The sequence below is a fragment of the Mauremys reevesii genome, linkage group 10, assembly GCF_016161935.1.
Source record: "Mauremys reevesii isolate NIE-2019 linkage group 10, ASM1616193v1, whole genome shotgun sequence".
Classification (NCBI taxonomy): domain Eukaryota; kingdom Metazoa; phylum Chordata; order Testudines; family Geoemydidae; genus Mauremys; species Mauremys reevesii.
Window position 1 is genome coordinate 66,180,705 of NC_052632.1, and position 23,413 is coordinate 66,204,117.

Consider the following 23,413-nt stretch of genomic DNA (forward strand, 5'->3'; position numbering starts at 1 on the left):
TGTATCTTCAAGGCTAATTTTATATTCTTTTTCTTCTTTGAAATGTGTTGGAAACAGCAGCCTCAGGGTATGGCTACACTTGCGAGTTGCAGCGCTGGTGGAGGCTTTCCAGCGCTGCAATTAGTAAGTGTCCACACCTGCAGGGCACATCCAGCGCTGCAACTCCCTGGCTGCAGCGCTGGCCGTACACCTGGCTCAGCATGGGGAATAAAGATTGCAGCGCTGGTGCTGCAGCGCTGGTCATCAAGTGTGGCCACACACCAGTGCTGTTATTGGCCTCCAGGGTATTAGCAGATATCCCAGAATGCTTTTATAAATTACTCTCTTTGTTTTGTTATGCGGCCTCTCTTTGTTTTGTTGTTAACTCGGAGCTCCGGAGCTCTGTTGATCCCGGAGCTGCTTATCTACAAACACAGCTCCTGTTTGCTGTGATCAATCTGTGAACAATCAAATGAGATAATGAGGCAGGCAGGGAGTGAGTGTTTTCTTGACAGAAACGGGGCAGAGGGGAGAGAGGGAGTCCGTTGGCTGCAGGCTATTTGCAGTTAAGAGTTAAGGGTAAGGGATCGGGAACATGTTCTGATTTTTCAAGGCAGGAAGGTAACACACAGTGTTGGCTCCAAAAATCCACTCTCTCTCTCTCGCCCGCTCCCTGTCACACTACGCCCCACCCCCCTCTTTTGAAAAGCATGTTGCTGCCACTTGAACGCTGGGATAGCTGCCCATAATGCATCACTCCCAACAGCGCTGCAAATGCTGCAAATGTGGCCACACACCAGCGCTGGTAGCTGTGAGTGTGGCCACACACCAGCGCTGGCCCTGCACAGCTGGACGACCAGCGCTGCAGATTTGTAAGTGTAGCCATACCCTCAGAAACAGCCCTCAGCTGCAGTACATGAGCATAAGCACAGTGCTGCTAATGAAGCTGAATTCAAATGTTAATCTAAAATGTAGTATTTGTTGATCACGATTGCTAGATCATCAACATTTGCATTGTATTGCTGCTTCTACCAATGATTATGAATGCCACCCTCTGAGGTGCTATCAACTTCAATGGGAGCTGATAATGCTCAGCATCTCACAGAACTGGGTCTTAGGGTATGTCTACACTACAAAATTAGGTTGATTTTATAGAAGTCAATTTTAAAAAATTGATTTTATACAGTCGCTTGTGTATGTCCCCACTAAGCGCATTAAGTCGGCGGAGTGTGTCCTCACTACCGTGGCTAGCATTGACTCACGGAGCGGTGCACTGTGGGAAGCTATCCCACAGTTCCCGCAGTCTCTGCTGCCCATTGGAATTATGGGTTAAGCTCCCAATGCCTGATGGGGCATAAACATTGTCGGAGGTGGTTATGGGTACATGTCATCACTCTCCTCCTCCTCTCCCTTCCTCCTTCCCTCCCTCTGTGAAAGCAACTGCAGACAATAATTTCGCATCTTTTTGCCTGGGTTACCTGTGCAGATGCCATAGCATGGCAAGCATGGAGCCCACTCAGCACATTGTTGCTGTTGTGAGCACTGTAAACACCTCACGCATTATCCTGCAGTATGTGCAGAGCTTAGCTAGGAGCCAGCACGAGGATGATTGTGAGGAGGACATGACACAGATGTTCCTGAAAGCACAGGCTGTGGCAATTGGGCCATCATGGCGGCAGTGGGGCTGGTTGATGCAGTGGAATGCCGATTCTGGGCTCGGCAAACAAGCACAGACTGGTGGGACCGCATAGTGTTGCAGGAATACGATGATTCCCAGTGGCAGCGAAACTTTTGGATGCATATGGCTACTTTCCTGGAACTCTGTGAGTTGCTTTCCCCTGCCCTGAAGCACAGGAATACCAAGATGAGAGCTGCCCTGACTGTTGAGAAGTGAGTGGCGATAGCACTGTGGAAGCTTACAATGCCTGACTGCTACTGGTCAGTCAGGAATCAATTTGGAGTGGGCAAATCTGCTGTGGGGCTGATGTGATCCAAGTAGCCAGTGCAATCACTGACCTTCTGCCAACAAGGGTAGTGACTCTGGAAAATGTGCAGGTCATAGTGGATGGCTTTTCTGCAATGGGGTTCCCTAATTTTGGTGGGGTGATAGGCAGAACGCATATCCCCATCTTGGCACTGTACCACCTTGCCAGCCAGTACATAAACTGCAAGGGGTACTTCTCAATGGTGCTGGAAGCACTGGTGGATCACAAGGGACATTTCACCGACATCAGCCTGGGATGGCTGGGAAAGATGCATGACGCTCGCATCTTTAGGAACTCTGGGCTGTTTGAGCAACTGCAAGAAGGGACTTACTTCCCAGACCAGAAAATGACTGTTGTGGATGTTGAAATGCCAATAGTTATCCTTGGAGACCCAGCCTACCCCGTGCTCCCATGGCTCATGAAGCCGTACACAGGCAGCCTGGACAGTAGTAAGGAGCAGTTCAACTATAGGCTAAGCAAGTGCAGAATGGTGGTAGAATGTGCCTTTGGATGTTTAAAAGCTCGCTGGTGCTGTTTGCTGACTAGGTTAGACCTCAGTGCAACCAATATTCCCATTGCATCCGACAAAGTGGGTATTCACCCACAAAAGCTCATGCTCCAATATGTCTGTTAGTCTATAAGGTGCCACAGGACTCTTTGCTGCTAATATTCCCATTGTTATTACTGCTTGCTGTGTGCTCCATAATATCTGTGAGAGTAAGGGGGAGACATTTATGGCGGGGTGGGAGATTGAGGCAAATTGCCTGGCTGCCAATTTTGAACAGCCAGACACCAGGGCAATTAGAAGAGCACAAGCAGGCGCGCTGCGCATCAGAGAGGTTCTGAAAACCAGTTTCATGACTGGCCAGGCTACGGTGTGACCGTTGTGTGTGTTTCTCCTTGATGCAAACCCGCTCTCTTTGTTGATTTTAACTCCCTGTAAGACAACCACCCCACCCTCCCTTTGATCACAGCTGCAATCTGCAATAACCTCAGGGACAGAGATGATAGGGGGAGCATAGAAATATTTGCACCTGCAGGGGGGAAACAGAATTCAGTTTCCAGGCAGCCATGGTAAGCCAAAGGGTACGCGGGTTTAGCTTCTAATGTCTTCATAACACGTGGGAATGTTTTCAAACTGCAGTGCCCTCCGTTCCCATAGCAAGCAATGCCGGTTGGGTTTGCCATTTAAAAGGAGGGGCTGAGGTTTATGGGTGGATGTGCAGCACACACCTTTCCCCCACTTCCCCTGGTGTGGCTATTTGGGATGATCCCTTCACCCTCCCCCGCCAACCCCCACGCGGCTATTCTCAGGAATGATCCCTTTTACCCAAGCACAAACAACCCAGCAAGAACGGGGTCCTTTTACTGTCCCCTTACAAAAATTCCCCTATTTCAACCAGGTGATCATGAACGATATCATTCTCTTGAGGCTAACACAGAAAGATATAGACCAAATGTTGCTTGAATGCAACCAAAACCCAGGGCCATTTGCTGCCATGCTTTGTGCTGCAATGTTTCCAGACTACTTGCTACTGGCTTGGCATGGTAAAGTGCCCAGAAACCTTCTGCAAAGGCTTTCAGAGTACCTCCAGGAGAGCTTCATGGAGATGTCCCTGGAGGATTCCCGCTCCATCCCCAGACACGTTAAAAGACTTTTCCAGTAGCTGTACTGGCCGCAAATGCATCCCAATTCTTCACGGCAAATCAAACATTAAACTATTGTTTTTAAACCCTGTACTGTAGTTACAAATGTGCATTCACCAGAGGGGTCTTCTCCGCCTTCAGGGTCGGGGATCTCGCCTTGGGAGGGTATTGGCTCCAGGGTGATGAAAAGGTCCTGGCTGCTGGGGAGAACGAATTCACTGCTTGCCTGCTGCACATTCTCCTCCTCCTCTTCCTCCTCCACAAAATCCTCCTCCGTGTTGTGTGAGACACCCCCTTGCAGGTGTCCACGGACAGTGGTGGGGTAGTGGTAGGGTCCCCCCCCTAGAATGCCATGCAGCTGGTCATAGAAGCAGCATGTATGGGGCTCTGACAAAGAACAACCGTTTGCCTCCTTTGTCTTGGTAGGCTTGCCTGAGCTCCTTGACTTTCACATGGCACTGCTCTGTGTCCCTGTTGTAGCCTCTGTCCATCATGCCCTGTGCGATTTTGGCATATATATTTGCATTTCTTCTTTTTGACTGGAGTTCTGCCTGCACAGATTCTTCTTCCCATACAGCAATCAGACCCAGTGTCTGCCGTTAGGTCTATGCTGGAGCTCGTTTGTGATTCTGGGGGGGACTGCAAGGTCACCTGTGCTGCTGAGCTCGCCACGCTGACCAAAAAGGAAATGAAATTCAAAAGTTTCTGGGGCTTTTCCTGTGTACCTGGCTAGTGCATCAGAGTTGAAAGTGCTGTCCAGTGGTCACATTGGAGCACTCTGGGATAGCTCCCGGAGGCCAATAACATCGATTTGTGTCCGCTCTACCCCAAATTTGACTCAGCAAGGTCGATTTTAGTGCTACTCCCCTCGCTGGGGAGGAGTACAGAAATTGATTTTAAGAGCCCTATAGGTCAACGGAACGGGGTTGCTTGTGTAGATGCATTCATTATAAAATCGACCAACACGGCTAAATTTGACCTAACCCTGTAGCGTAGACCAGGGCTTAGTTATCTTACATTATTCTCTACCTATTGTACTTATCTGGCCTCCATTACTATACTATCTGAGCACCTCACAATCAAGGCCAGCTCCAGGCACCAGCGCAGCAAGCAGGTGCTTGGGGCAGCCAACGGAAAGGGACAGCACGGCCGGCTCTTTGGCGGCAATTCGGCGGCGGGTCCCTCAGTCCCTCTCGGAAGGATGAAGCGGCAGCAGTAGAGCTGCTGCTGATCGCGGCTTTTTTTTTTTTTTTTTTTCCGCTTGGGGTGGCAAAAACGCTGGAGCCAGCCCTGCTCACAATCTTTATCTTCACACCACAAATACTATTATCTCCATTTTAACAGCTGGGGAACTGTGGCACAAAGAGATCTGCTCAACGTCACAGAGGAAGTCAGTGGTAAAATAAAGAATTGAACCATTGTCTCCCAAGTCCCAGGCTACTAGTCTAACCACTGAACCATTCTCTCTTTCATAGTTGTAGTCTCCCTTTTCCCTAGTGAATGCCAGCTGAACTGTAGCAATCGGGGATTGCCCTGCTTATTGCTGTAGCCCTTGCCACAGTTCCACTGCTGATTTATTAAATATGCAGGTGCCCATTTTCAGAGGTAGGGCAAGCTGCAGAAAAGGAAAAAGTAGCTAATGTGACAATAAAAATATATAGATTAGGTCTGCATGGTACAAAAAGCACTGATAGGAGAGGTCACCTGGTAGGGCATTATAATGGAGGATATTTGTTCTGCAACACTGTGCGTTGAAAGGTGTCTGTGACGGATGGCAGTTTGGTGCATGGGCTAAATATCCGTGCCTCAAGCAGATGCATGAAGCCCCAAGGAAAGGGCTGTACTACAGCTTTCACGGGTGGTTTATCTGGACCCACAAATAAATGTAACATGTATGTATGTATGGTCCTGATGTGCTTTTTTTGTTTCTGCAGGATGGATGACATCCAGCTGTGCAAGGACATCATGAACCTTAAACAGGAGCTGCAGAATTTAGTAGCAATTCCAGGTAATTTCTACGCCAACCTTACAAAGTGCTTTGAAAAGCAGAAACCCTTCTAAGGGCCAGATACCTGCAACCCCAAGCCAGGCGCAATCCCTCTCACTGGCATTTCCATCCCTCTCTGTGTGTTTCCTGCACTTTGCTCTCTTTTCTAATGTCCTTATTTTCGCTCAGGTTTTGTTTGCTCTTCCTTCTGCTCTCTATTTTTCTGAAATTCTTTGCTGTATTTCATCTGCCCCTTCTGATGGCCAGGACTGCAAATATCACTCCAACAAGCTGCATTATTCCAAGATTCTTTCAATCCCTTGAAAATCTTATGAGAACCACTGTTGACGCACTATGTTGACACATTATGTGAGGGAGAGTGTGCTAAAGAATGGAAAACGTTGATGGATATGGAACACCTGGTGGTGGTCTGATGGGAAATTAAACCTTGGATGTGGGTTTGTGTGTGTTTCCTAGAGATACTAATTAATTGTTGCTCCCTATAAGCCAAGCTATAACCTAAGAAAACAGCGGAAAGTATGGGGCCTTCCAGAGAGGTCTAGTCCATGTTTACCTGAATCTTTAAGGGCCCAATCCTAAATTCTCAACAGCTTCATTGCTCCAAGCATGTGCAGAATCCTCCTTGGGCACATTCCTTACTCAGTAAAAACTCCCACTGAAATCCATTGATAACTTTCTTTTAGTAAGGACTTCACGGGTTGGCCTCCTTGTTATTTTAGCTCAGTTACTCCTCCTGTTACTTTGCAAAATAGTGAGCCACCATCTTATTCCAGAAAAGGAACCTAGGGCTTGACCCTACAAGCATTTACTTCTGTGATAAGCCCTGGATATGCTCTTTTGACTCCAGTGTGTCTGTGACCAAAAGCAGAATTTGGCCCATTCCCATTGATTTTACTGTATACCCCATCTTATCAATTCATGCCAAACTTTCAATTCCTCACTGTATTCTGGCTATACATTCTGTGAATCTATTAGTCAACGTAGTGTTACTCAGCAGCTGAGATTGGGGGTTGTATTTTATTTTTACCACCTTTTGAACAACCTTTATTCATTCTCTAATAAACCTTTTTAAAGGATTGTGCAATTGCTGACATAAGCATGAGTGCAAAATCAGTGCCACAATCACACACACAGAGCCAAAGAACCTGAAATACTCTTTACCTGTTCCTAGTCACTGATCTTTCACTCCACAATGAAATCTTTGCAGGGTTTACCTCTCTCTCACCCATGAATCTACTGTAGGCAGAGGTGATCTGGTTGCCAAGGGGGATGGCAAAGGGTTTTGATCAAGAAAATGAGATTAGTTCCACTGCCATACATGGGAACTATTAGAAGGGTGGGGGGTTACCAGAGCATGGCTACTCGTCTTTTAATAAAGTAATGAAATGGCCTGGTATCATTCAGATGAACATAATTTCCTCTGGGGCAGAACTTTGGCTAAGAAGTTATAATTAGATATGAAATCTTCCATGAGCCTTTCAAAAAGAACAATACAACCCACCTAGAATGGCTTAAATAAAAATTAACAACCTCAGGTGGAGCTGAATCCCGTGTTTGTATTTTCAGTTCATCTTAAATAAAAAACGTAGTAATGCTAATTAGGATTGTATCCGGTGGATACTAGAACTCAGTGAAGCAAACCGTTCCTGTAATGACATGAGATATTTTAATAAGAATAATATGTGCATTGACTGAGATGTTTTCTTTACCATAGCAATTTGTCCTGTTAACCTCATGCTGTATTATTAAATGCAGCAGATTTGCTTTCCCTTGGCAGGCTCTGGTAATGATAATGCATCAGTGTATTCATGACCCTATGAACTCTGTGTACACTGGATCTAGATTCCACAGTAAGGTTTCCTACTTAAGTTCTGCAGCATAGTGTAATGCCATGTCCCCGTGTGGATCATCAGTAGAGGGGACTGAACCTAAGACTTCTGCATCTAAATATATGAGTGTCTACTGCCCAAGCTAAAAGACTCATCTTTGTCAGCCAAGATTGTAGCAGGCTTCCATATGTGCACTAGGCACAACTAGAAGGAGACAGAGTGCATATTGTGTGAGGGCAGGTTACAACAGCCTTGCTGAATTCAGCAATGAGCTAGAAACTCTGAGGAAGGGGGAAATGTCTAGAAACGCATTAAGAAAATTAGCCTTTTATTTTTTAAATCAAATTATATGCAACAATATAAAATTGATACTGAGGTCAGAATGGTTTTAAATCAGCTTTGCACTCATTTTGTACAGGTGGAAATGACTTGGCAAGGTGCAAGGTCACAGGGCTGAGAGGAAAAATCTTGCCCCCTTGTGTGCCAGCTGAAAGTGGAGTTGTCTGGAACTCAATAGCCCATCTTGATTTACAGAGCATAATTGTAATCCTGAATGGGGATTTCTGGCAGCACAAAATCTCCCATACGTGGAGAGAGAGTCCTCCTCCCTCCCTCCCCCCGTTTGAATTCAATCCTCTTGGTCCCTTGGTGTAGGGGACATTTTGGAGTAGGAAAGGTGTGGCTGGCACACACACTGCAACTATATTTGCTGGTGTAATGCCCACTGGTGGGGTGATGGAGGTGTTACACAAGAGCTCTGCTTAGAGCAGGACTGAGGTTGCTTTAAGTTTTATCAGACTGAAGTGGTTCCCTGACTGTCCCCAGGATCATACGTGTGAGGGGAAGAAGAGGTAGCAGAAAGTCACTGTTGCCATGTACATCCCCAGTCTGCCAAGCACTGCTGTGGTGCACCTGGGATTTTGGTCCCTCAGGCAGTGCTTATATGAGAGGTGGGGGAAGAGAAAGGTTTGCAGTACCAGCAAAAACAGTTTTTTAAAATTGAGCTGGTTTGCTGAGGGACACTCTTTAGACACTGTCTTACCAAAGCGCTGCTCCCATTTTAAGCACCTGGGGCCTAAGCATAAGTCATTAAAAACTCTTAAGTAGACTTCCAGAAAAACACTGATTCACAATTGTTGCTTATATGTACAAACATGCCTCAAATAAGCCAATAAGTACAACTACGCCAGAAGTATGCACAGGGCCTATAGTACCTTTCAGAAATGATTTACTTTTACCCAACCATTAGGGCGGGTTTTGAGTCTTCTAGTCATTTGTCCTTTATTTTTCCACCTATCACTGTGAGAAAAACTTCACAGCTAGCAAACAAGGTAAAAGAGAAGAAAAAACCTTGCCAGAAATGAAACAGCAGGTCAGTCATAAAATAGGAAGCTGATCATATCTACACTTCCCCCCCTCTGAGCCCAGTAGACAAATAGCAGCATTTCTCAGTGGGATAAGAACCTTTCCACGTTTCATGCACATCTAACAAAATACATTCGTGTTTCTTCTTTTTTTTTCTTCTTGACATTATCTCAGCTACTTTTGCGCCAAACAATTCCTCCAATATTTTACTAACACATGTATGGGATGAATAGTACCCAATGGAGAATAATTCAAGCAGAGGTTATTTTAAGGTAACCTTTGCAAAGGATTGTGAATGCTGCATAGATAACAAGTAAGAATGACCTACTCTTACTAGTGTTCCTGTAGCCAAACCTCTCATTTAAACTTTTGTTTACTTATACTTAGGACTATTTTTGTGTATGAGCCAGCTCCTGCTCCCATTGGTTTCAATGGACATAGTTGCATTGACTTAAATGGGAACAGGAGCAGGCTTTTAGTAAAAGGAGATAGCTGAATAAGGACTGTAGGACCCAGCCCTAACACTCAATCTGCATTTACTTGTCAGCAGATCCCCAAAAGGGTGGAGCAGGGGGACAATCTGCATGTGAGCTTGTCCCCACATCCCTCTCCCCTTTCACACCTGGCCTTCCATAAGTGGATCCATGTGTTTTGATCCCACTGATGGCTCTTCACCTGGAGATAGAGAAGATGGTGGGTGGTGTAAAAACTGAAGCATAGCAGGCCTGCTGCAGTGGTGAGTCCAAGTGAGGAAAGTGGATGGAAGCTTATGAATGGTTCAGTCATCTGTACTGACAAATGGTGTTGGAAAAAGGTAACAAAAGTGCAACTGTTACATAAAATTGTTTATGAAAATTAGTAAAAGTGAAAAACAGAAAGACTAAGTTAATCTGAACAGAAGGGCTTTACTGGTATAATTCAAAGACTGTGTTGAGACCATACCTGGTAAACTAGAAGAGTGTTGTACTGGAATTTAATAGACTATATGTGATATGTCAGAAGTTAGGTCTGATGGTGAACAAATAATGAGAGGATGGACTATTCTGTCCGTTAACCCCTTTTTCAGAGGTCTTAAAAAGACCTGGGGCTGAGGACCTGTGAACTGGCAGGAAATTCCTGAAGGAGGGAAAAGGCCTATAAGCCTCCATCCCACTCCCCTCCAGGGACTTCGTCCTTCACCTGTGCCCCTAGAAGGTTACTGCATCATCTTCAAGTCCAGACCTTGGCACTTCCTCAGGGTCACGTGGTCATCACCATTCCATAAACCAGAGACACGTGAGATCCTGATTATTTCCCCTTCCCTTGCGTGTTCCCCTTTCTTCCCCACTCTTTTCCTCCTATCTTCTCGCTTTCTTGGCTTTCCATCTGATTTGATCTTGAGGTCAGTTGTAGCACATGGCACCAGCACAATCAGATGAGACAGCTCTAGCCAGCTCTGCCCAACCTGAGATAGACCAGTAGGAGAGGGGCCAAATCAAGCAGATGACACCCCAGACCAGGAAATAAGCCAGAGCTCAGAGCAGTGCTGTTGTGGCAGACTTGCCAATCCAAAGCATCTGTCTGTGACTGACCTGCGGCTGGGAATTCTCCATCAACAAAAGCTGTATTTTCTCCACCTTTACTATCCTGTTTCTTCTTCCCCTCCTGTCTGTTGGTCAAAAGCAGGAAAAAATTTTTACCATCCTTCACAATGATGTTTAATGTTGGACAGTGACAGGGTCATGCTAATACTGCTGACTCTTTGGGCCCATTTATTCCATCTCAGTTGATGTGTCATAATGGTGGCTGGTCCCTACCTTCCAGGATGGGAGAGGGAGGCTCATTGCAGCATGGTCCAGCAGTTGTCAGTTTTAAGAATCCTTTTTTATTTTTGCTGAACATGTTAAGATTAAGCATTCATTGACATTATGCCCAAGTATTCCCCCCTCCCCATGCCCATTTTAGGTAACAATAAGGAATCTTTGAAGCACCAACAGAATTTGATAACAACATGCACACTTAATCTTTTGAATAAAATATTATTTTCATAAAAAACTAAAAATTCTTCTTGTGAAAAACAAAGTAGCCTTGTTGTGCATTACAAATTGTTTATTTCCTCTTTCACTGGCAAACCGTAACTTACAGTTCTCCAAGGAATAATGATTTTCCAGCTCTGAAAGCCAACTTTCAAAATGCCTTTATTCCATTTTTTAAAGATGTGGATTTATTGCAGAAATTTCCAGTGGGAAATGCAGCTGGAGCCCTTGGGCAAATCATTAAGCTGTAATAAAAAACTCTTTTCAAATGTCTGGATTTTTTAGAAGTATTAGGAGCCCTTATAAATTTGATCAATAAACAAGATATATTGAATGCATCACACTGTAGGTGTGTCCCAGGGACTTTCAATATACTTGACTCAATTTGATGTTTCTCTGAGCTCAGTTCCACAGCTCCACAACTGAAAACAAAAATTCTTGATTTAATGTGAAGCTTTGTTTTCTGCTCATAAAAATTTTGAAATCTTTAAGAAAATGTATGGGCTAGGATTACCCTCTAGCTTTCCCAGCACTGTTCCACTTGCTCAGTTTTAGCACTAGGGAGTTTTGTCTTAACTATATTTGTTTTATACCTTTGAACTATATCTCCCCTAAGCCCTCATATTTACAGTTTTAGCATGTGACAGCCAAATCTATCATTCAACAGAAACGATCATTTTCAGACAATCTAGTCATGATAAATTGGCTCTGGTTTTGCCTGATTAACTAGGACAATATTGATTACACGGGCTTTTGAAATGTTGGGTAAATAATAGTTTTATTTAGCTCCACTATAATGTATAATTCTAGTGCCTGACTTTTATCAGAGTTGATGGTTTTGATGCTGCTGTATGTACCAAATTACAGTGGGAGAGGCAGAGCTGTCACATAGGTTGCTCCACTTTATCTGAGGCCTGATCACAGACATTTTGCAGAAAATTTGATTTTCCATTAGGAAAATTGAAATGATGGCTCCTCATCTGCCCACCTGGAAGGCTTTTGTCAATTTCACTTTCTGCCTAAGGGAAAAGCAGGTGGCTGAGCACCCAGGCTCTCCAGCAGCCAGGCTGAAGCGGCTGTGGAGAGCCTGGGTGCGCAGCCTCTGGCTGCCTGCCTTGAAGACTCTTGTCAATTTCTCTTTTTGCCTGCAGGGGGAAAGTGAAGTTGCCAAGAGCCTTTCAGGGAGGTACCCAAAAAATTCCCCTGTAATTCTCCCCAAACGATATTTTTCTGGAAATCCCTTCCCATGAAACTTTTGCACTTTTAACTTTTCATCCTGATTTGGGAAAAATGGAAAAACATGTTTTTCAAAACATGAAGATTTTCACAGTCGGAGATTTCTATTTTCTGGCTAGTCATAACAATGATTTGTCCAACACCACATTGCAGCTCACTGGCAGTGCTGGTAGCCAAACTCACATCTCCTGATACCCACTCCAGTGTCTTAGTGGTAGGACAGCTGGGCAACCAGCTGTGGCTGGTACAGGTGCTGGAGCAGGAGCAGGAGCAAGCACTGACTGAAGCCAGGGTCAGAAACAGGAGCATCCTGGAGCAGAAGCAGTCTGTCAGAATAACCAGGTAGTAGGGAGCATCCTCAACAAGGTAGCAACATTGGTCTGCAGTGCCTTGCTTTCATTAGGAGCCTATATACTTTCCTTGGGGTCACCTTTCCAGATCCTGGAAATTATCTCAAATGAACACAAGAACACAATTTACTGATTAACCTTATATATTTGCACTGAAAAAAATGTTTCCCTTTCTCACTATATCCATTCACTCCTGACCCTTTCTGTAAAGAGTGGATTGTTGCCTTGGTTTCAGGAGAAGCAGGGAAGAATTTTTACCAAATAATAAAATGTCTCGAATATTATGGCCTGGGAAATTATGACCCTGGATCATGCCCTGCTCTCCTACCGTAAATCTGGACAAAGGCCATTGACTTTCATTGGTCAAATGTTAGAAATCCGAGTACCTAACCTTTGTCTTATTCTTTCTGTTTTTGAGCAGAAAAAGAAAAAACAAAAATGCAGAAACAAAGAGAGGATGAATTGATTCAGAAGATCCATAAACTGGTGCAAAAAAGAGATTTTCTTGTAGATGATGCAGAGGTGGAGAGATTAAGGTAAGGATTGAAAGTGCCTGAATTTGTTTCAGAGACTTAGCAGGCCAAATAGAGTACCTGATACTATTCTCATTGTAGTGACAAAATTTCTATTGACTTTGGTGTCTTCAAACACTGCATGAGGCTAAAAGCCTCTCTCTGGCACCACATGAAATGCATTCAAACTGGACCACTATGTCTCTTTCTCTCTCTATTACATAATTTTACTTAACCTTCTGATCACGGCTACCGAGGATTAATGTCCCTTTGAATTTATTACAAGAAAATATCTGAGCCCTTTACTGTTATGAAAAGAGCTGGGCTGTACCCACTCAGGCCTGGTCTACACTAAAAATTAGATTGGCCTAGCTATGTTGCTCAGAGCTCAGAAAAAGTTTGCACCTTGAACACCACAGTTATGTTGACCCAACTCCTGGTGTAGACACGGGTAGATGATCAGAAGAATTCTTCCGTCGCCCTAGCTACTGCTTCTCAGGTTATATGCCCACAGTAGAAACACTACAGCAGCATAACTCTGGTGCTACAACTGCACCACTGTAGTTCTATAGAACAGACACCACCTACTACAGTGATGGGAAAGGGTCTTCTGTCACTGAAGTAAACCCACGTCTCTGAGGGTACGTCCATACTACCCGCCGGGTCGGCGGGTAGCAATCGACTTCTCGGAGTTCGATATATCGCGTCTCATCTAGACGCGATATATCGAACTCCGAACGCGCTCCCATCGACTCCGGAACTCCACCACCGCGAATGGCGGTGGCGGAGTCGACGGGGGAGCCGCGGACTTCGATCCCACGCCATGAGGACGGGTAAGTAGTTCGAACTAAGGTAGTTCGACTTCAGCTACGCTATTCACGTAGCTGAAGTTGCGTACCTTAGTTCGACCCGCCCCCCCTAGTGTAGACCAGGCCTGAGAGGCAGTACCTAGGTCGATGGAAGAATTATTTCATTGACCTAGCGCTGCCTATACTGGGGCTTAGATCAGCATAACTACATATCTCATGGGTGTGAATTTTTGACACCCCTAAGTGATGTAGTTGGTCAAGCTAACTTTCTAATGCAGACCAGCCCTCAGAGAGATGGAAGGAAAAACCTTTTCCATTGATGTAAAAAATGTCTACACTATGGCACTACAATGGCACAGCTGCAGAATTCTTCTGTCAGCTTAGCTACTGCCTCTCTCAGGGAGGTGGATTACCTATGTCGACAGAAGAGTCCCTCCTGTCTGTCTAGAGATAGTGTCTTCTCTGAAGCGCAGTGGCAGTGCAGCTGCAGCTGTACCACTGTAGCATTTCAAGTGCAGATAAGCCCTTAGTTCTGTGTATGAAGCATGAAGCATCATCATCTGTAGCCAGAGAATATAAAGGCCTCAAAAAAGCCATTCTGCTAGACTACTGAAAATACAGGCAATACAGTTGGAAATGCATTAGTGCTCTCTATTGCTCACTTGCAACGTTTATTGGTACTTTTACTTTAATTAATCTGATTTTTCTACACTAAACTGAAATACTTCTTAATCATTTTTATTGAAAAAATGGAATAATAATGAAAATTCCATAAATGCTAAAGGCTAGCAAAGTGATGTTAATTTCCTTAGGGCCTGATCCTGCCATCCTCACACAACCACAACACTAGTTGACTTTAATGAGAGTTCTCGTAGCATGAGGCAATAAAATCAAAATCTTCACTTAGACAGGCTTTTAAACATAGAGAGCATTATAACACATCATAACGTTCCTTTGCTATTTTTTCTAGAAGGAGCCTGGTGTAGTGGTTAGAACAGGAGTGGGCAAAGTTTTTGGCCCGAGGGACACATCTGGATCGGTAAATTGTATGCAGGGCCATGGATGTAGGACTGGGACAGGGGGTTGGGGTGTGGGAGGAAGTGTGGTGTGCAGGAAGGGGCTCAGGGCAAAGGATGCAGAAGGGGGCTCAGGGCAGGGGGTTGGGGTACAGGAAGGGTGTGGGGTGTGGCAGGGGGCTCAGCGCAGGGAGTTGGGGTGCAGGAAGGGTTCAGGGTGTAGCAGGAAGATCAAGGCTGGGAGTTAGGGGGCTCAGGGTAGGAGGTTGACGTGCGGGGTGCAGGAGGGATTTGGGGTGTGGGCTCCAGCCTGGCACCATTTACGTCGAGCGGCTCCGGGATGGCAGTGGCACGCAGAGGGGCTAAGGCAGGCTCCCTGCCTGCCCTGGCCCCGCACCACTCCTGGAAGTGGCCAGCCTGTCCAGCAGTGGCTCCTGGAGGCGGGGTGGAGCAGGCGGCTCTGCCGCACACTGCCCTCACCTGCGGATACCACCCCCAAAGCTCCCGTTGGCCACAGTTCCCCGTTCCTGGACAATGGGAGCTGCGGGGGGGTGGTGCCTGCAGGCAGGGGCAGCCCACAGAGCCTTCTGCCCTTCCCTCCCCCAGGGGCCACAGGGACATGGTGCCGGCTGCTTCCGGGAGTGGTGCGGGACCAGGGCAGGCAGGAAGCCTGCCTTAGCGCCACTGCGCCATGGGGCTGGCAATCCCGTGGGCTGGATTTAAAGCCCTGATGGGCCGGATCTGGCCCGCGGGCGATAGTTTGCCCTCCCCTGGGTTAGAAAGTGGGAATTGGGATTACAGACAATTGGGTTTGGTTTTTAGTTTTGACATTGATTCGCTGTGTGACCTTTTCAAGCCATTTAACTTCTCTGTGCCTTGGTTTTCCTACTGGTATAGGCCCTGATTCACCCAAGCATGTGCTTTACTTAAGTGCTTTGCTGAATGAGGGGCATAGTGGGGCTAATACTTGCATGTCTCTCAGGATTAAGCAGTGAGCATTAGAATGAAATCCCAGTCCCATTGAGGTCAATGAGAGTTTTGCCACTGACTTCAATAGGGCCAGGATTTCTCTCTCAATTCATTAAGTTTCTAATGAGCTTTGAGATCTTTTAGATGAAAAGTTCTAAATAAGAGCAAAGAAGTATTACTGCTATTAATAAGATTCTTATGGCTCTTGCCTTTACACAAAGTTACGTAGTTACGTAGAAATCGCTTTTTCTTCTACAACTTTTTTTTCCTCTCTCTTTTTGCACCAACAGAGAGCAAGAGGAAGACAAGGAGATGGCTGAATTCCTGCGGATCAAATTAAAACCCTTAGACAAAGTAACACGATCTCCTGCCAGTGAGTTTAACATTTAAAATAAATGGGAAAGAAAAAAGTCTTTGAAAAACTCTGGCAAGGAAGGGGATAGATTTTCAAAAGCACAGAGGGCAGCTAGACATCCAACTCCCACTGAAAGTCAATGAAAGGTGGGCTTTTGCTCCCAATTGTGTCTCTGAAAATCTCCCCAAAACAGCTTAGACCAAAATGAGCTAATATAAAAAATAACACCCCCCCCCCCCAAATGAAATGCCAGCTTCTGTTTCTAGCCATTTTGGCTGAAATTTTGAAAACCACCTAGTGAACTTGGATTTCCAATTCTCTTCAACATTAAATCCATATGTGCTAGGTGGCACCTCTCTTGCTAGTAAAAAGAGTGTGTTTTTCAATCATGTTAGTTCAATCAACTGAGCTTAACATGATTTTTAAAAATCCTGTTAAAATGCAGATTAATGTGCTTGAAACCATTTTATCTAGCTGCCTTTCTGCCTTTGAGGAGTCTAGAGTTTTAACTACTGCTAGCATGACTTCCTATGTGATAGTGACAGTTAGTCTATATCTTAATGATGGTTAACTGGGCTTTTCAGTCAGATAAAGCCAACTTGCTTGATATAACACAATTGAAAGACCCACCCTTTTGTCTATCAAGACAGGAACTACACAGGTTGGAAGGTATCTTGAAAGTCTTATACACTACAATACCATGTGTACTAGGGATATGGGTGTAATATGCTCCAGGTTTCTAGACAGGACTTTGTAACAACCCAAGAAGGGACTGCTATCAGAGAAGTCTTCCTGGGCTTTACACTAAGCCCAGTGCATGCTGGAACAGGATGTTCTGAGTTTAGAACTCAGTCCTACTCCCATTCAGGTCAATTGCAAAACTGGAGCACATTACTGGATTAGTCCAAGGATGGATGAGTGAAGCTCTTTCCAGTTTTACTTACCCTTTGTTAAGAAACTCCCTAAAGCTGTACTTGTCTCATAGATGTACTTCCTAGTCTTAAACTTGTTTTATCTAACTCTGCTCTTTAGTTTTACTACAGAGACAAGGTGGGTGAGGTAATATCTTTTATTAGACCAACTTCTGTTGGTGAAGGAGACAAGCTTTCAAACTACACAGGGCTCTTCGTCTGAACCTGATGAAGAGCCCTGTATATCTTGAAAGCTTGTCTCTCTCACCAACAGAAGTTGGTCCAATAAAAGATATTACCTCACCCACCTTGTCTCTACACAGATACAACCCTACAAACGTTAGTCTTACTGTCCAGTTTACACTGCTTTTACCACCATATATCTGCTTATCTAGGGCATGTTTGCCTTATGTTATATTTTCTGAGATGCATGTTAGTTTATCTTCTGCCATAAGCAATGGCTGAGTTTCCTATTCTGTAGTAGTTGTCTTTACTCTCTTCATGTTTTTCTGACATATATTTGGAGAGTGACCATGACTTTAAACTCATCAAATGGTTCTTTTAAGAAGGTATGGATTACAAACCACATGTGTTAATGCTATTTCTTTTTTCCCCCACAACTGGTTTCTATATTTGTAGCTGTCCAAGGTATACGCATTTTCCCTACACTTGGATAGGTTTTGTTTCCTTACTTGCTGTCCATTAAACCCCTATCAGAAAAACACTTCTAATATGTTCTTAACTGTAAAACCTACTCAAGTTCCATTGACTTCTATGCACATGCTTAAGTGTTTTGCTGAATTAGGCCCTTATTCAACAGAATTATGTCGAAAGAGTGAATCTCCAATTTTTCCATATAGTTGCATTCTTACTCTCTTGGGTTCCTGGTTGAGTTAATCTATCAGTTCTATAGTTCATGTCTGTTTTAATCTTCACTTTCAGATAGGAAGTAAAGGTCCTCAAATTAACACATTTTGGAAAATACTCTCTAGTGGCCTGATCCAAACCCAACTGAAGCCAATGGAAAGGCTTCCATTGTCTTAATGGGCTTTAGATCAGGTCCCAGTCAAGGTGTGAAAAGCTTTAGAGCAAGGATTCTCATGTATATCTTAACAGAGAGATGGCTGCAAAGGCAAACTGCCCATTATATCATGCTATGCAGCATTTTTATCTTATTTTCATCAATAGGAAAAGATTATTCCTCTTTATTAATTGAATAATATGTAAAGAGGAACTGGAGTAAAGCATGAAGGTTCTGAGTGTCTGACAAAACCATATAAGTTGGGCACCATCATTACCTACAGAAACCACATAAGGAAGATATGAAGGAGAGATTTAATTGCTGATAAATCTGGCTATTTTAAAATATACCATAGTTTCAATGAAAATACAATAAATTAAGTGCCAGCCACTGATGTTCTTCCTGAGTCCAACAAAGGGAAAGTGCTGTTGTCAGGGTTCTCTCCCCACTCTGAACTCTAAGGTACAGATGTGGGGACCTGCATGAAAGACCACGTAAGCTTATCTCTACCAGATTAAGTTAAAAACTTCCAAGGCACAAATTCTTCCTTGTCCTTGGAACGGTATCGCTGGCACCACCAAGTGAGTTAGACAAAGATTTAGGAAAAGGACCACTTGAAGTTCCTGTTTCCCCAAACTATCCCCCCAAAATCTCTTCACCCTCTTTCCTGGGGAGGCTTGAGAGCAAACAAAGTGAGCACAGACCAGCCCCTTGGGTTTTTAGGACACTAAAAACTAACCAGGTTCTTAAAAGCAGAACTTTATTATAAGGAAAAAGTAAAAGAAGCACTTCTGTAAAATCAGGATGGAAGGTAATCAGATTCAAAACACAGAGGATTCCCCTTTAGGAAAAACTTTAAAGCTACAAAAAAACCCAGGAATAAACCTCCCTCTTAACCTAGGGAAATTCACAAGCTAAAACAAAAGATAATCTAACGCATTTCCTTCCTTACTTACAATTTCTAATCTTAGATGCTTAGTTCAGGTATGGCTTTAGGAGATGTATTTTCCCTGCCCTGGTTCCTTGCTGTCCCAGAGAGAACACGCAAAGAGAGCACAAAACAAAAACCTTCCCCCACAGATTTGAAAGTATCTTCTTCCCTTTTGGTCAGGTGCCAACCAGGTTATTTGAGCTTCTTAACCCTTTACAGGCAAAGGAGGGATTTGATGCTACCCTTAGCTGTGTGTTTATGACAGCTGTATATGAACATTCCAAATCCACAGACTCTTCCACTAGCCCAAAGATTTATCCCTTTTCAGCATCCTGGCTTATTTATACACATTGGGAGATATTGAGGATAACATTGACCAATATCAGTTCCAGCAACATTTTTATTCAGCAGAGAACAATCCAGGCTGTCAAGCAAGCTATTGTGAGCATCTGATATATGGAAGCCCTGGAATCTCACAAAGTAGAGCCATTGAGGAAAGTAGAAGACGACCCAATCTCAGGAGGAGTCGGAGATAGTATTAAATACAGAAGCAGCTGGGTTCCAAGTTAGGTTGGAGATTCATTGTAATAGAAACAGATGAGGGTTTAATGGATTGATCTGCTGTAGGTGCCAAACCTGATCCTAAAGGGAGTAAGTGTGGAAAAGTGGCAGCACAGTCTTACATGGAGGTGCAGTTGTAGATGAGAAAACCGGTGTAAGAGAGTTCTGTATCTGAAAAGGACATTTCCCTCACATTACCACTTTACACTTGTGAATCCCAAAGGATAAAAATCTTGCTGAAGTGGATTTACTGCAGGGATGTGAATAGGTCCTGATGTTCAAGTACAAGTTTGAGAAGACCTTTTAAAATGTGTTGCTAATTATTTATCCTGTTTTAGTCCTGGTGATTGTGACTCACCTCCCTTGGTAGTTCTCTCCTCCTTGTCTTTCTTTTTATGCATTGTATTGTTTTAAATTAAATGTTATTGGTAATGATATTTCTTTCTCCCTGTAAAGGAATATCCATCTTTTGTCCTAATGATTGAGACATACAGGTCTATAAAGAGAATTCAAAATATCATGATATTCATGGTAGTCAGTTGTACATATCCCCAGTACATGGGTCTGACACAAGAAGCTGACTTTGTGTGGAAGGGGATTGGCAATGGAATATAAAGCCTTTTTGCCTTTAGAGTTAATTTGAATCTGGTACAGGTTGTCAGTGGCTTAAAGCTAGTCCCATCTGATGACCATTTGTTAGACAAAGCAAAATGAGGCTCTTCACAAAACTTGTACCAGGCATCACAAAACCACCAGCACAACTGGTACCAAACTGATACCAAAGGTATCAGTCTCTGAGGGCTGAATGGATCAGGGAACTTGGTCAGTGGAGTTATACTGATTTACACCCACTGAGGAGCTGACCCTCTCACATACTAGATCTGGCTGTGGACCAAGGCACTTGGACAGAGTAGTGAGGGGAACTTATACTGCTGCAGCCCACTCATTACCTTACTGTAACAGAACACTTCAGTCTCCAGGGCTGCCAGATAGTTTCCACTGATTTCTTGGACTCCATCTCAGAGTAGTGGGTGTTGTCTGGGGTTCCCTGCTTGGTGTCCCTTTCTTGTTCCCTCATTTTAACCATATGATTTACATCTAAATCCCCCATTTTCAGTTTGATGTCTGGATTCTGCGGCCCCTCTCTCAGCTGAGTGGGCAGGCCTTCTGTTCCTTTGGTGGGATCAGTCATCACATAGGCTGGTATCTTTCAACATCGCTAAGAACATTGTTTAAAGAATGTAAAATAAACTCGGTCTAGAATGTAGGCCTGTGTGATACTGCAGGATACTGTGTGCTGAAAGCAGAAGGAAATAATTTGGTCTAACTCTAGGTTTTAATGGTGTCCTGTTCTGAATGTTACAGGTACCCCAGCAGAAAAGAAGGCAGAACCTCCTCCGAGCAAGCCCACCGTTGCCAAAACAGGAATAGCTATTATTAAAGATTGTTGTGGGGCCACGCAATGCAACATCATGTAGCTCCAGTCTCTCTACCAATTCTATCTGTCTTTTTTTCAAATGTTTTTATTGGATAAAACTGTAGGGTGAAAGGATTTTAAAGCATCCTGATAGTTGAATCAAGAAATACTGTAAACATTACAGTAATGTACTGACTGTACTAATGGTGAATCCTTCACTGTTGCATGGATCACTCAATGCGCATGCTTAAAATAAAGGAATATATATAGCAGCTGTCCAATGACCAGAACAGATAGGTAAAAATAGCCGAAAAGACAAATACAACTCTGTGGCAAAAATGAATTAGAAAAGTGTATATTTTACCCAATAATGTTTAAAATAGCAGTTTTAAAAAGTCAGCACTTTGTAGGATTTGTTATACACCTTTTTCCCTTGGCAAATTTCATTCAAACACATGCCAAGGTCTGAATATAAAAATGTCCTATCTAGGCTATTTTTCAAAATGAAACCTTTAGAGTAGCGATACTGTATATAGTGCAACCAATAGATGAAGCAAATGTAGTACAACTGGTGTTGCATACAAAATATTTATTGAACTAGTACGACATTTGACTACTTTGCTGTGTAATTTCATTTCCAGTTCTTCACAGGGAACAGATAAGAACAACAAAGATCCTGCTCATCGGCTTGTATTTTATTATGGCATTTCAGTGACCCTGTGGTCAAATGTCCTATGTGGCTTTTAAACAACGCAATTCAAATGGAGATTACCTGTCCATTTGGAAATTGGTTTCTGCTAAATTCTTAGCAGGCACAGCTATAGTTTTTGGTGTAAATTCAAACACTGCATCGTTTATTTGCTTGCAAGCCCTCCACCTTGCAGAGATGCAATAATACTGAGAGTGCAGTCAACAATTAAAACCACAACTAAATGCACTATGAGATTATGTATCACAAGCTCAATAGGTTGCTGTCCAGAAGGGGAGAAAAACATGACGGCAGCAGGATCATTTAACTTATGAAGCAGGGTGCTGAAAAGGGCTATTAATCAGATTCTTAACAGCCATGAGAAACTTTAGCTGCCAACTATTATAAAAAGACAATATATCCCCAAATTCTGACTTAAAGATTAAAAATAATAAACATAAAAGGTGAAGTTTTGGGTACTAAAAAGATAGCAATACATAAAACAGTGGTTTCGAAACTAAGGGAAAAACAATTAGGTCTGATACTTTGATGTTTCACGTTTCAATTGGTGTGCAGATGAACACGTAAAATATAGCTGTCCCTTTACTAGCTGTCAGTAAGATGGTACATCTGTGTGACTAGTATACCATATTATAGATGTATGTTGTGATGGGTGTAAGTAGTTAAATGAAGATGTTCTGATGTGAAAACATTGGGCTTTAAAAAAGATGATGGAATGTTCCTAAAAGAAAAATGTTTTTCAAGCTGAACAACCATTTCTTAATACTGGATAAGCAAAACACTACATATAAATCCACAGGAAATAATAGTTACAGCAGGGGAAGCCAATAAAAATATCAATGAGTTGCGTAACTAAAGTAGATGTTAAACACTTCTGAAAGAGCTGAAGCAATGTCTAGTTCAGATTCAGGGATGTAAACATTCAAAATAGTATAAAAACCAAACTGCCTGAGCTGTATTGGTCCAATATGTAGCATCTGCATCTCCAAACAACCTGTTTCACTGTCACAGACTGTTTTCAAGAACCATACTACAAGAAGACTAAAGAGCAGCAGGGGAGCAGGCCTAAGAAACAAAGAACACGTTACTTCAAAATATTCCTTAGGGATCAGAAATAAGGGAGGAAAAAATATTAAAGTTTTCCTTGAGACACCAGCAGCACTTTAAATATTTTAATCAAAGTACTATATGGATGTGCATGTGTGCTGACATATAGCTTCAAATTCACCTCTGGAGCGGTCAGAATTTGGTGTGTCCATATTTAGGTCAGGTTGGTTGCAGGGTCAGTACAAAATGTGCATCAAAGCAGAGAATTGTTTATAATCTGAATAAACTTTAAGGAAAATGCACATGAAAAAAAATCAGACTGTGGACAATCAAATAACTCCCCTGAAGTTTCTGATACCTTCTCATTGCTTTGGACCAGTCCCTCATTCTCTATCATGTGCAGTGTCTTAACAGAAATATTGGATGGTTATATTATTATATAATATATATTATTAACAGGGGCGAGGAAGAATGTAAGTAGTGTTAGGAGTGGGACTTGCTCAAGAAGTGCCAAATTTAAGGTCCGAGAGAGGAATCAGCTATTTCATATACCTCTTTGTGTATACTGGTGTCAGGAAAGCTGGGTGTCCTGAATAATAGGCTAATCACAAGGCTGCAACTGATAGAGGGAGAGAGAGGACTTGGAGACGGGGGAAGGGGGAGGGGATAGTAGTAGTATTTAGACTTTCTGTCCTTGGTCAAGATAGGAGATATTGCTGGTGATTCACATCTGGAAGGTCA

General features: G+C 43.4%; 1 protein-coding gene across 2 annotated transcripts in view; it reads left to right on the forward strand.

The window, feature by feature from the left end:
• BMERB1 (bMERB domain containing 1) overlaps positions 1-23,103 on the forward strand; it is an 80,005-nt gene extending 56,902 nt beyond the window's left edge. For both annotated transcript variants that reach the window (XM_039491398.1, XM_039491399.1), the window contains 4 exons: positions 5,546-5,619; positions 12,836-12,950; positions 16,011-16,093; positions 20,865-23,103. In XM_039491398.1, the coding sequence (XP_039347332.1) occupies positions 5,546-5,619; positions 12,836-12,950; positions 16,011-16,093; positions 20,865-20,977 (385 nt within the window). In that variant the 3' untranslated portion in view covers positions 20,978-23,103. The remainder of the gene's footprint in view (positions 1-5,545; positions 5,620-12,835; positions 12,951-16,010; positions 16,094-20,864) is intronic.
• The last annotated feature ends 310 nt before the right edge of the window (positions 23,104-23,413 follow it).